Source organism: Notamacropus eugenii, chromosome 1 (assembly GCF_028372415.1).
Source record: "Notamacropus eugenii isolate mMacEug1 chromosome 1, mMacEug1.pri_v2, whole genome shotgun sequence".
Taxonomy (NCBI): Eukaryota; Metazoa; Chordata; class Mammalia; order Diprotodontia; family Macropodidae; genus Notamacropus; species Notamacropus eugenii.
Window position 1 is genome coordinate 182,956,414 of NC_092872.1, and position 14,161 is coordinate 182,970,574.

The 14,161-nt window shown below is 41.1% G+C and overlaps 1 protein-coding gene across 5 annotated transcripts in view; it reads left to right on the forward strand.

The window, feature by feature from the left end:
• Positions 1-243: 243 nt before the first annotated feature.
• CFAP58 (cilia and flagella associated protein 58) overlaps positions 244-14,161 on the forward strand; it is a 163,505-nt gene continuing 149,587 nt past the window's right edge. For 2 of the 5 annotated variants that reach the window (XM_072621691.1, XM_072621688.1), the window contains exons 1-3: positions 261-410; positions 9,949-10,230; positions 12,237-12,385. In XM_072621691.1, coding sequence (XP_072477792.1) covers positions 261-410; positions 9,949-10,230; positions 12,237-12,385 — 581 coding nt within the window. Of the gene's footprint in view, positions 411-2,395; positions 2,656-9,948; positions 10,231-12,236; positions 12,386-14,161 lie in introns of those variants that run through there. The other 3 variants (XM_072621690.1, XM_072621698.1, XM_072621696.1) reach the window with 3 other exon arrangements.

Consider the following 14,161-nt stretch of genomic DNA (forward strand, 5'->3'; position numbering starts at 1 on the left):
AAAGAATAAAGACAGTTTTTTTGCTTATGACCACTGTTAAAAAAGAAAGAAAAAAAATACCTTCCTTGCAGCAAAGTGAGTCAAAGAGTGAAAAGATGAAGAGGCAGTTAACAATAGGTGGAGGTTCTGGAAGGCTATTGTTGAACATAATGACCTTTGAGATGTACTATGACTAAGGTTTTGTGATGCCATGATTCTAGAATGCAGGTGTCTTTTATTTTACTCTCACATGTTTTCTAGAACATTAGTCATCCTTTCTCATGCCTAGGTCAATAGATGACACTCCATTAGATGGGGAAAAGACCCCAGGTGCTGGCACATCTGATGAGGGCACCCAGAGGGCACCTGCTGGGGCTGATGATGCAGGTCAATCCCCTGAAGCTTCTACCTTATCAAGTGCTTATTTTAAGGTAATGATCAGCTTCTAAGTGAGTCTGGGCAAGTTATTTTCAGATTGATGTGAATATAGACTTTATGGGAGGGGTATGTTTCATGACCCTTATGAGGTTCTCAACATGTAATTTGTGGAGGCGTGGAAGGTGCCATATATATATCGCATATCTCAGGCATCTTCATTCCTTTGATTGGAGCCCTGGCCCAGGGAATCAAGAGGTTTTATAGTCAGGAGACCTGCATTCCAGTATGAGCTCAGCTGCTAAATCTTGGTTATCACAGTTGTAAGTGGTAAACCTTTCCCTCTCTTCACCTCTGTTTCCCTGTATTCAAAATGATGAGATTGGATGATCTCAAAAGTCCTTTCTATCCCTAACAGTCTATTAGTCACACTGGGTTGTTGTGAGGATCCAATCAATTGAGAGATTTGTAAAGCTCTTAGCACAGTGCCTTGCACATATAAATTCTTGTTCCCTTCCCCCTCTCCCTTCCCCCTACTCTATAGCTTGTGCTAATTAACAATAATAGGGACAAGCACCGTCCAGGAGGCAACTTTCATCTTTCCTTCCTTCAACTTTTCTTTCTTCCTTTCTCTTTTTCTCCCTAGTGGGGCTAAACCGTGTCCTTGGGGCTAGGGTACAGACAGTAAGGTCTGATGTAACTGGATATTCTAAGACACAGGAAAAGAAAAGAAGAAAGGAGGAGAAAAAAAGTATGAATAGAAGAAGAAAAATAACACATTTCTACAGCATCTTAAGGTTTTCATAGTACCTTCCTCACAACAAACATCTCAGTGAGATGTATTTTCATTCTCTCTCTCTCTGTAACTATACAGTGGATAGAGCCTGCTGTCAGGAGGCCCTCAGTTCAAAGCTGGTGTGACCCTAAGCAAGTCACTTAACCTCTGCTTGTCTCACTTTCAAAACGGGGATAATACCTCCCTTGTACTTAGTATAGTGCCCGGCCCATAGCAGGCGTCACATAAATGCTTAGTTACTTTGTCTCTCTCTCTCTCCCTCCTCACACACTTGTATATACATCTAGTAACCACTTAACGTTTGTGGAATTTAAATATTCCACCGTTATCACTGAAGAAACCGAGGTTTAGAAGGGCTAAGTGACACCAAGGGTGGGAAGGCTCAGAGCGCAGGTTCTAACACAGCCAGGGCAGATGTTCTTTGTGCCAGGCAGATCTGCAAAGGGTGGCAGCGAGAGGAGAACTCGGAGCAGACGGAGAGACAACAACTGGCTCTGGCAGGGGAGGGCAGCCCCAGGCTGGCACGGCGGCCTCAGAGAATCTCCCCGGACCGCCCTGGCAGGGGAAGCGGGCGGTTCAGGGCTAACACTGAGGTCTCCGCACCTCCGCTTCTTCACCTGCAGCTGGAGCTGCGAGACACCCGTCTTCTTGCACCCCCCCAGCCTTCCAAGCAGAACCCCGGGGCAGAGCTTTCCCCTGTGCCTGCTTTTCTTTCCGTTATCTCAGCTGGTACCTAGGATGCCCACTTTACAAACGGGCAACCTTAAGACCCATAAGGGGACGCGCTGCGCCGCAGACCCAGAGTCCGGGCTCTTCTCCCCCGCCTCCTTTCACCTTGCAAACCCCTCCAGCACGGAGCCCGATGCCCTAGCACAGGCCCCGCCCCTTCCCCGCAGGCCATCGCCCCGCCCCTTCCCCCCGCAGGCCATCGCCCCTCCCCTTCCCCCCTCAGGCCATCGCCCCTCCCCTTCCCCCCCCTCAGGCCATCGCCCCGCCCCTTCCCCCCGCAGGCCATCGCCCCTCCCCTTCCCCCCCCCCGCAGGCCATCGCCCCGCCCCTTCCCCCCCCCCCTCAGGCCATCGCCCCGCCCCTTCCCCCCGCAGGCCATCGCCCCTCCCCTTCCCCCCCCCCGCAGGCCATCGCCCCGCCCCTTCCCCCCCCCCCCCCCCGCAGGCCATCGCCCCGCCCCCGCGCTTATTTGCATATTTCCGGGCCTAGCCCTTCACTCAGAAGCTCTGCCCCCGCGGAGATTCGCTTCTGCTTCGCGCGCGGCGTGCCTGTCACGTGCCCCTAGCGGGGGGAGGGGGTGGTGGTGGGTGAGCGCAGGTTGCCTAGCAACCGAAGCGACGCGTAATGGTCCGGATCTATTCGCCCGTATCCTGGAGAGCAGCCTGTATGTTGTGACCCGAGCCCTCGCAGGGGGCTGAGACGTGTCGGCCCCGCCTCTCCCGCCTCCCTCCCGCACTCCCGCACGCCAGCCCCCGGACGGCGGCAGGATGGAAGAGGTCAGCAGCCGGCGCCCCTGCGAGGCCCTCTCGGCGCACCCCAGATCGCCGCCCCCTTGCCATCCCCCCCCCGCGCCCTCCGCCCGCCCGGGGCCCCTGGCCGTCTGTCCGCTCCTCCAGTCCGTGGAGCTCCTCCGTCCGACCTCCCCGCGCCTCGCCCCATCCCTTCGCCATTCATTCTTGGCGTTCTCCTGTCATTCTCTGCTGTCCAGGCACCGCCCGCCGCTTCTTGGTTCCATCTCCCCGTCCACAGCCCTTATCGTTCGGGTCCCTCTCCGTTACCAGAACTCCCCGCCCTTCCTTCCTTCTGCCTTGACATTTCTACCTTTGTCCTTCCGTCACTACCTTTTCTTATCTTACTTCTCCCCTTTCCCTCTTGCTAACACACGCACACAGACAGACAGACACACACACACACACAGACAGACACACACAGACACAGACACATACACACACAGACACACACAGACACACACATAGACACGCAGACACACACACATACACACAACACACAGAGACACACACATAGACACACAGACACACACAGACACACACAGACACTCAGACACACACATACACATACAGACATGCAGACACACACACATACACACAGATACACACAGACAGACACACACATAGACACGCAGACAGACACACACAGACACGCAGACACACATATCCACACACATCCACACACACAGACACGCAGACACGCACATCCACACACATCCACACACACACAGACACACACACCCCTTTCTTTTTGGCATTTGTGTGTTGTGTGTGTGGAGGGTCGGGATGTGTGTCAGGTTTCTGTGGTTTCCTCCTGTGGGGAAACTCCCTCTACCTATGCATCAGATAGTCAACAAAGCAAATTATAATTACTTAGAAGTTAAGTGACTCGCTCGTGGTCACAGGGATGACAGGTGTCCGACGCAAGACTGGAACGCAGGCGACTCCGGGGTCAGCTTCATCTTACCTGGGTCGCTCCCCACCTCTATGTCCTAGGGCAAGTTTCTTTGGCACCGTGGGCTTCAGTTTCCTCATCTGTAAAATGAGAAGGTTGGACTAATTGGTTTGTGAGATACCTTCCAGATATAATTTTATGATTTCGTAAATCTATGTTTTACATACGCACATTTTTGTCCCTTCTATTTCTTTATTCCAGCCACTCAAGCTCTTAATAAACGATTTCTCTCATCTAGCCTCTTTCATCTTCTATATCTGTATTCATAAAAACATAGATTTGGAGCTGGAAGGGACCTCAGAAGACCTTGAAATCCCATCTTCTCATTTTTTGATGAGGGACCTAAGACCTAGAGAAAGTATGAGCTGGTCAAGGTCATACAGGTATTCAAAGCAGAGCCAAATGCAGTGCTCTTTCAACCATACTACACTGCCTTTCAGTCTTCTTTTATTTTGTTTCTTCTTTCCCCTCATTGATCTCACAGTTCCTCATCCACAGTCCATTACTCCATCCTCGTCTTTTCACATTTCCTGTTGTCTTTTCCTTTTCTGCACTAATTGGTATTATAGCCTGCCCCTGACCTGTGGACTTGACTATGCTCTTCAGAAATTGATATGGCATTCAGCTCAAGCATTTATCTAAAACCAGCTATTGATCATTAATAGCCAGACATTTTTGTTTTGTTTTTAATTGAATTTTAATTTCAGTGACATTGTGATTAGGTTTCTCTTTTCCATGTATCTATTTATACATTAATACGCACACATATAGATGGATAGATATGGCTACATGTATTTTCTCAGTGCTCTCTCTCTCTCCTCCCTGCCCCATTTTCAAACTTTTCTTTATTTGATATTTTTCCATTTCTATGCTAAATTCCAGGTGTTCAGGGGAAACTTGATCTGCAAACAAATCATTAAGCTGGTGATTAAGTGCTGACATTAATACCATTTATGGGATGGAATGGAGAACATTGCTGAGATAAATTTCTTTGTGTGCTCATGTTTAGCATTAACAGGAGAAAAGTGTTGAGCGGCAGCAATATTACCTTATCTTCCTAATATGATTTCCCCCCTTTTGTGGAAATGTTACATTGTAGTATTTTTAGTAACCTGTTTTTAATCAGCAAGAAAATCTCCCAATTTAATACTAGTCCTAAAGTAGATAAAGGAAACACTTTTTTGTGTCCTTGAGACCATTTCTGATGAAAACTGAAAATGCACTGGAAAGAGCATTAGATTGGGAGTCCAAAAACCTGACTGTGAATCCTCAACCTTGGGAGACATTACTTAGCCCAAACACACACAAACCCCAACCATTGCCTTTCCTTTCATGATCCAGCACACAGTGTGATCTGGTTGCATGTGGTCACATACACTAGCCCCTGCCATACCACTCTATGTAAATATTCCAATTAACTTCGATCTTTTTCTCCCTTTTCTAGCTACTCCAAATAGGTCGAGGTGGGGGAGGAAATCTTTCTGCATAAACACTTGCCTTCTCCTCAGCCCCGTAGCATCTTAGTCTCTCATTTTTATCAAATGTCAGGGGCACAGGCTAATGGTCTTGGTGAGCTCACAGAGATTTAATGCTGGAGAGCTTGTTTGTGTAGGATCTCAAATCATGTTACAAACATTAATCAAGCTTCACAACCTCTCTGGGTTATAAAGACATTTTATCAATCAAAATTAGTTGCGTTATATGTAGGAAAGCAGTAGAAAAAGATTAACCTTTGTTTCTAATCACGAAGGTCTTATTAACAAGATTATGGAGCTTTTTAATGTTCCATAATAACCATCTTTATCATTTGTTTGTTGTACCTGACAGAAGAATGAAGTAAGCAAGAACTAATGTACAATGAATATTGAGATTTTCAATTTCATGATTTTTTCAGTTGATAGCAAACATATTTTAATTAAATTAGTATGTCTGTTTACATTGAGGAAATAATTTTGTCAGTGTTAGAAGTTAATCTACAGATGAGTTAATCAAAGAAATTAAAGATAGAAAGGACTATTAACTTTGCACGGAGGTGTTTTTCACGCGACACTCAGATGACCCTTGCTTCTAGGGATTCAAATAATATAAATTTTCCTGGAATATTATTCATATTTTAAATGGATTTTTACTGGAAAGTCCTTCTGGATAGTTGGATAGAATTTTCCTGTTTCTTTTCAACATACAATCATTTCCCTGCAGGTTATCATAGGAGAGCTGTCTTCAGAAAAAATTGTCCTCAGAAGTTTAATTTGCTCTCCTTTTGGGGACTTTGGGAAAATATTTCTGCTTTTCCTTTGTTTTCATGGAGGTATGACATCATCTTTGTAATGACTTGCCTTGATAATTCTATACCATATTCCTGGAAATCAACAATCCTGAATCAGTTTCAAAATGTAAAAAAAGTAAAAATCACCAAGATCTTGACCTATTTCATGTCTAATTTTTTACTCTTCTAGAAAAATGTGAGTTGAGATTTTTTTTTAGGATCCTTAAGTTTTCTTAGGTTCCTTAGGTCCAAAGGATCTAAGTAGTTTCTTTTAGAGAATAGGAGACCAGGATGGCATAATGGAGATAAATCTTGTCAAGTCCATGTCATGATGTATATCTCTTGTAAGATTAAGTTTTAAAATCTAAGTAGTCTACTAAATGTTTTATAAAAATTCAATAAATATTTGCTGAGCACCTGGGACTATGTAGTATTTCTTGAGAAAATGATTGACAGCTAAGGGATGAAGAGGGGAGCAAATCAACAGTGGAGACAACCAAAGGGTGAGGATTGATAGACCAGGAACAATGAGAGATCTCAGGGACAGAGGGTTTTATGGTGGTACTATGGGCATGGTTGCAATGGCTGAATGAAGTCCAGATTAGGCAAAGACGCAAGTCAAATTGAATAAAGAGTGATTGGTTGGTTGTTGTCCTTCATTCTCAGAGGAGCAAAATGTCATCCCTATGCTAGAGTCAAGTTTCAGTGTCTGACTATGGCTGATCAGACCAATAGGAGCTCAGAATGCTCTACCACAGCTTGGGCTTAAATAGTCCATGTGAACATTTGGGGTAGATTCTCCAAATTTGCATATCCTGCATTTCCTTTGAGCTGTTTCAGTTCTGCTTTTCTCATAGAGCACAGTACCTTCTCTAACGTGGACACACCACTCTGAGTGGTCCTGTGCCAGTCTCTCATGTCGCACAATCAATTCCAAAATTCTTAAGAGAGACCTTGAGAATGTCCTTGTATTGCTTCTTCTGACTACCATGTGAAAGTTTGCCCTGTGTGAGTTCTTCATAAAGTAGTCTTCTTTTTGGCAAGTATCATTTTGTGAGAGAAAAGCAAGAAGAACAAGGCATTGGAAATCACAAGAAGATCAGGTTTGGCTGGAACAAGGGAAAGCTAAATTTTCCTCCAAACATGGTCTTAATTTCCATTTTTCTGTGCCTTTATTTTATTTATATTATATTATATTAGTGATGTGTTAAAGACTTCTTTTCTTGGTATTAACTGTTTCATGAAATTATTTGATATAATAGTGAAGTATTTTAAATTATTTTTATAAAAAGGCAGTTTAAAAACAAAGGAACGACTCCTTCCTGGAGTCAAGGATGAAGTTTTGCATTTTAGCTGTGGTCAGTCCTCTGGCCCACCAAAGATTTAGTATGTCTTTGACTTATGGAACAGCTAACTAGGAAGTCAGTGGCTACCTTTATTTTTGCTGGCTAAGGTACATTTGTTTGGGATTTCTTTTTTCTCTTCTTTTTTCAGCTACTGTTTGGGACCATCTCAACCCACTTCCCCTTATCACCAGGGCTTACTTTTCACTCACTTCTTGGTCCAGAATGGGGACCTTAGTGGATGGAAAGGAATTGGGAGAGTGCAGAGAGTAAAGCAAGAGCTGTGCTCAAATTCCTGGTTCTGCAGCTTATGTGAGTCAACATGGGAGATCGATGCACTTTTCTCCTCTGTAGTGCTATCCTACATTGGGAGAGTAAACCACTTTGGCTGTTTTCCCATTGCAACCCTTACCTCTGAAGCCACCCCTAAATGCCTGACTTTTCAATAGAAATCTTGATCTTAATTCTGCACCACAGCCCCTGACAAAGAATTTAATCTTCCCGTGTTTCATGTTGGTCACTTCATTTCATGTCTGACTCTCTGTGACCCCATTTGGGGTTTTCATGGCAGAGATACTAGAGTGGTTTTGCTTTTCCTTCTCCAGCTCATTTTATAGATTAGGAAACTGAGGCAAACAGGGTTAAGTGACTTGCCCAGGATCACACAACTATTAAGTGTCTAAGGCCAGATTTGAATTCAGGAAGAGTCTTCCTGACTCTAGGCCTTGTACTGTATCCACTGGCTACCTAGCTGCCTCGCCTGAAAGAGAATAGGAACTGAAAAATTATCTGGTTGATTCATCTACTCTTAATACCTTTGTATGACTTTGCATTTGTCTCCAAAGTCTTAGTGAATAGAGAGAGTGGGTGTATGGGAGAGTATTGGGGACGGGTGTTGGGTATTAGACTACAATTAAAAAAAATTATTTATTGTGTATATGGCGGTGGTGGTTCAGTATATATAGTACTGGGTCTGGAGTCAGTAAGACCTGAGGACAAATTTGTCCTCAGGTGCTTACTGTTTGTGTGATCCTAGGCAAACCATTTAACTTCTCTTTGCCTCAGTTTCCTCATCTGTAAAATGGGAATAACATTAGCACCTACCTCACAGCATTGTTATGAGGATAAAATGAGATAATAATTGTAAATTCCTGGTACATATACTAAGTGCTATATAAATGCTAGCTGCTATTATGTGCAAGGCGTAGTGCTTGTCCAGATACAAAAAGAAAGACAAAACCGTTCTTTCCTCAAGGAGCTTTTAATTAGGTTAGCTAAAGTGTGGAGGGGGGAGGATCATGTAAGGGCACATACTGGAAAACAAGGTGAGTCAGAATATTCAAGATCTGAGGTAACACCTATCAAAGTTGATTTTGAGAGGTCAGGATGAGGAGAGATGACATTCTAAGGCAGGGTGATTAAGCCTAAGTATTGAATCTGGGGAAAGTCAGTAGGCTAGTGCGACAGAAAATTTATGAAGGGCAGCTGTAGGAAGTGAGGTTGGGAAGGTATGTGAAATTAGATTTTGGAGGGTTTTAAATGTCAAGCCGAGGAGTCTGTATTTTATTTTTTTTGGAGGCAATAGGGAGCTATTGGAGACTTTTAGAGCAGAGAAATGATGTAGTCAGACTTGTGCTTTTTGGGAAGATAGATTATAGTAGTAGTCTGGATAATGTTAGCTAGCTATTATGTGGTGCTTTAAGGTTTACTTATTAATGTTAGCTCATTTGATCCTCCCAACAACCCTATGAGGTAGGTGCTGTTCCTACCATTTTACAAGTAAGGAAACTGAGGATTGAAGAGAAATTAAGGGATATGCCCAAAATCACATAACTAATAAGATATGACCTCAGTTTTTTCTGACTCCAAGTCCAGTACTGGGCTACCTACATGCCTGAATTGGAAAGGAGATAGAAACCTTGAACTCCTTTTATATTTGTCCTGCATTTACTAGCAGGAAAATTCTTGAAAAAATCTTAAAAAGGACTGTGTGTAATTAAGGAAGGAAGGAAATCTTTGCAGTCAGCAGTAGGTGGTATAGTAGTGCAACTGGAAGCAGTTAGATCAGTCTCCAGGACTTTTAGGAGAAAAAGATGGTTGGTGATGGGTTGCAAATCCAGACCAGTAAGTGTGTTTGGGATTAATGACAATTGGAGGCTCCATTTCCCCTCCCCTCTTTCCTCCTTTAGCTTTTTTCATCACATTAGAGTCCCTGTCGCCTCTCTTTCCAATTCTCATACTGGTTTTAGGAAAAGAATATTTTCAGTATCTCCACTTGGAACTCTGAATGCATTTTCTCCGTAATATTATACAAATCAGCCATATTGTAGTCTTCTGTAGACTTCAGTAGAAAGCTCAACAACATGTATTAACATTGTTTCAGTTGGGGAAAATGTCTCTAGCATTTCAAACATTCCTTAGAACAAGATTTTTTTGGAAAGAAATTGGTTGATGAGTTGCAGAACCCTTATTTGTGAAAGTTGCCTTATTTGATGATGCCCGAAGGTGTTGAGGATGGAATATTTTTGAAATGTTGTATCAATAGCAAGAGCTTAATGTGATATATTGGAAAGAGTGCTAGATTTTGGAGCAAGATGTCTTGTGTTTGAATTCTCTCTTAGACCTCCCCTTCTTCTGCCCCCGCTACTGATTTGGTGATAGTTCATGGTGAGTTTTGAGCTCAGCTTTTAACTTCATATCCCTATAATTTGTTCTAGGAGAAATTTGAAAAGTCATACCTGGAAGAAAATGCTTTTGAAGAATTGGAAAGGGAATTCCAAGATGTCATCAATGAACTTTCAGGAGATAAAAGTTTGGAGAGATTCAGGATGGAATATGAAAAGCTTCATGTTGTTATGAAAAAGTCCTATGAAAATGAAAAACGTTTGATGGCAAAATGTAGAGAGCTAAATGCAGAGATTGTTGTTAATTCTGCTAAGGTAGCCACTGCCCTGAAGCTGTCCCAGGATGACCAGACAACCATTGCATCACTCAAAAAGGTAATGATTTGCAAGGGAAGGAAAGAGAAAGTAATCAGTGTACACTTCATAAATTTAAAACATCATCCCTTTATATTTTAGCAGCTTTAAGCAAAGGATCTCAGCTTGAGACAGAGAAATATAGCTCTAACAATTGATTTATGATTGAATTTTTTTCTGTTGTCAATAGGGCTGGGAATTTTCCCGGTCTAGTCAGGATGAGGGAAGTTTTAGACATTTTCATTTATCACACAAACCTCCCACAAGAGGGAATTATTTCCACATTTTTTTTTAGGTGTAGGGTTAGGTAGGTAAAGAACAATGATCTGACCTACTTAGGTTACATTTGGATGCTGATCAAGAGAGTATCATGGGAACATCTAGCCCTAAGTTGGATAGTTATCTACAAATGAGGGCCTTTGATATCTGCTTAGACAAAGAGGTTAAAAAGAAAAAGACTTAATTTTAATCTATTTTCTTTTGTTCTTTATTTTGGTCAGCAAAAAAGTCTTCATTGTTCCCGTACACATAATTCCCTTAAAATCCAGAACCATGTGGGCATATGCTTCTCAACCCTGTGCTTTGGAGGTTACTTCTTTTACCTTAGAAACTGTATTTTTCTTGGTACTAGGCTTTCTCACTTTACCCATTGCTTTGCTTCTTGTCTGTAGATATAAATGCTTTAAAATTTAAAAAAAAATTTCTTTGTAAATTAAAGAAATAGAAAATCCAAACCCTATCATTAACAAAATAAACTGGTTATAGCAGAATTGGATGAAACTCATCTACTGTTTTGTTTTTAAATATTTTTAAGCTTGAAGACATATTTTTTAATGTTCAAATATTTTTCTCTAAGTTTTCTTCATAACTTTAAAGATAAAAAGCATGAGAGGGTGCAATAGATGGGGGCAATTATACAACAGATTAGAATTTGTTTTTTAGAAAACAACATAATTATGAGCTGTAATTACCTGATAGACCAGAAGAGCTTCATTCCCCTATCTCTACTATAAATCAGGAACTTGCACATGCATTTAAATTAAGTTCAAAGATTCTCTCCCCCTCATTTTATGACTTAAAACAAGAAGAATCAACTCCCTCCTTGCCCCTCCCCCATTAATTCTCTGTTAATTACTAGAAATTTTCATCAGAAGCTTGTGGGTTTCACCTCTGACAACAGGTGCGCATATTCTATTATCTAGGTGTGCTTGGGAATACCAGCTCACCTTGGGGTGAATATTGCCATAGACCCTTCTTCCACTCAGGCTCTATGTTTATCATGTGATGAAATTAAGATATTAGCAAGAAAGTGAAGTGGTAATATGAAAATCAGAAATACTGCATCACTTGGGATGCTCTATTAATTTATTTAGATAATATAAATTTACTCTTAATCATTTATGCAAATATTTCATAGTATATTTTGTAATGTTAATAATCTCATGCTCTGGTTTTGTTATTCCATTCTAGAAATTTGGTGGGAATGCTAGGATTCTGAAATTAAGAAAAGGGGAATAATTGAGGTAGTTGTTCTATGCAATTTGCTAACAGTTGGGAGTGTGTTCTGTACTCTCCTTTCCCTGTACACAGTTCCTGTCACTAGAATAATGAAGTTCAGATCAGGATTGAAGACACAACATGGTTTTTGATTTGGAACCTGCAAAGAATGTCAAAAATTTAGTCTGAACCAGGAAACACCTTAGTTTTTGTTTTTCAATTTTTGAAACCTGTTTTTAGATCTTTGATTGTTTCTCTATCAGATCTTGTACACTTAAGTCTTACTCATGTTAAAGAGAAATAAGCACGAATAGGTTTTAAATTGAAGATTATTTATTTCTCCTTGAAAGCATTCCTCGACATTTATTGACACCACTTCAGTGTATTTTCTAATCCTCCCTCTCCTAGATTTACAGCTATTATTTGCAATGTTAATTAGTGTTACTTTGTTAGTTATGACAAAAATGAAGACATTTTCATTTGGGACCTACTTTGGCTTTTCTGACTAATATATTCCATGGCATCCCTAGGAAATAGAAAAGGCTTGGAAAATGGTGGATTCTGCTTATGATAAAGAACAGAAGGCAAAGGAAACCATTCTGGCACTGAAAGAGGAAATAGTGAATCTGAGTAAACTAGTAGAACAAGGATCGGGATTATCACTGGGCCAGAGTAACAAGTAGGTTACTAGATGTGTTCTGAACTGATTTTGAAGAAATTATCTCCTTAAAAAAGAAACCTTGGCTTTCTGTATTTATACAGCAATTTTCTTAACTTCTTCCATAGTAAATTTCTGGTTTTTTTTTTTAGGTAGAATAAATGTTTTAGGTAAAATAAATGCTTTGCTTTTCTCATTCTTTGTACCCACAATCCTCTGACTTGTAGGTATTGCCCCTCTAGGAAATTTGCATGACTTGGTGGATTTACATAATTTGTCAATAATTCCTTTGGAATTATTGGTTTATTTTCCCAGTACTGGTGAATATTCAACTTATTCAAAGTTCCCAAACAAATTTAGCTTTCCTTTAAGTGAATCAATCATTAAAAATTTGTTTATTGAGTACTTAGATGGCTGTTACATTTCAACTATCAATCAACAAACATCTATTAAGTGCTTACCACATGTCAGGTACTGAGAGAGCTCTGGGGATATAGAAAAAAATGAAAACATTGTTTCTTGTTCTCACAAGGAACTTAAAATAGAAATGTAATAGATTTATTTTGTGTTTGCTAAACAGTGGTCAGCAAACAGAGACCAGTTTGTCTTGATTTATTACTGAGTCAATCCAAGCTTTTTCTTTAGAGACTTTGGCACTACAGGTGGAAGACAATGGGGAAGTCTGAAACAGACCTTCGTGGAGTAACAGATTAGTCACTGTAGCACAGTTAGGATACCAATCATGATGCTACAGGTAAAGAGTTCTTTCCATACACTTTTGAATCCATGCCCCTGATTCCTAGGGGAGGCTGGTAGTAGAGAAGAACTAGAGAGTTAGTCTGTAACCTAATAGAATTGATGGTGTAGTCTGAGAGGGCAAATAAGTAGTGGGCAAGAATTCAAGAATGAAGCGAAGATGTGTATGAGAGTGTAATAAGAAGCTTCATGGACTCCAGAGTCTGGCTTATCCTCTACGAGTGGCATCAAAAGATGTTTGATGGAGGGCAGGGTTGTTCATTATCCTTGACTCTCAAAGGTCTGAAAGGTACCTGATTTAAATCTAAATACATCTATACAGTGTTCTAAAAGTCTTACTCCAGTTTTAAGTTAGTGTGTTTCTGAGAGCAGACTGTATAGTCAAGTGGTTTAGCCTAAGGTTGTCTCTTTAGAAGAGGTGACAGGGAACACTTGGGGTGACAGAGTCAGGATCAAAAAATATCTTGAGACTGAGAGGAATGATTATTTCTCTTTCAGTGACTATTGAATTAACTAACTTAGCCAGAAATCAATCAGCATGGGAAAATCTCTCTCCAAGACTTGCCCTGTCAGGATGGCTGAGATTTAATCAGAGAGAGTAAAAGAAATTCTAAATTTAGGTTAATGGGTGCATCTCTGCTCATTGTGTTTTCTCAGGCAGGTTTGAGGAAATGTGGATCCTCCCTTTTGTCAGATAGGTGATAAGGCAATTGATAAGTCTCTTTGACCAAGACTTGGTTGATCCAAGCCATGTACTCCCAAGACGTTCATTGGAATATAACCCAGCCTTTCACTGGAATATTTATTCTCTCCTTAATTGTTAGCCAATTAGAGTTGATTGCCATCTTCAGGAATACTTATTCTTCCAAAGGTATATAAAATATGAGCTCACCACCATGAGGGGTCTTTGGTCTAAGAGTGATATCCATATTACCTCCTTTTATTAATAATTATGCTGACTTGATTAATAAAAATGATTAAATTACCTAGAAACTATGTGTTTTGAAGTTTTTAAATTCTACAAGAGACTAGCCAGGGTTG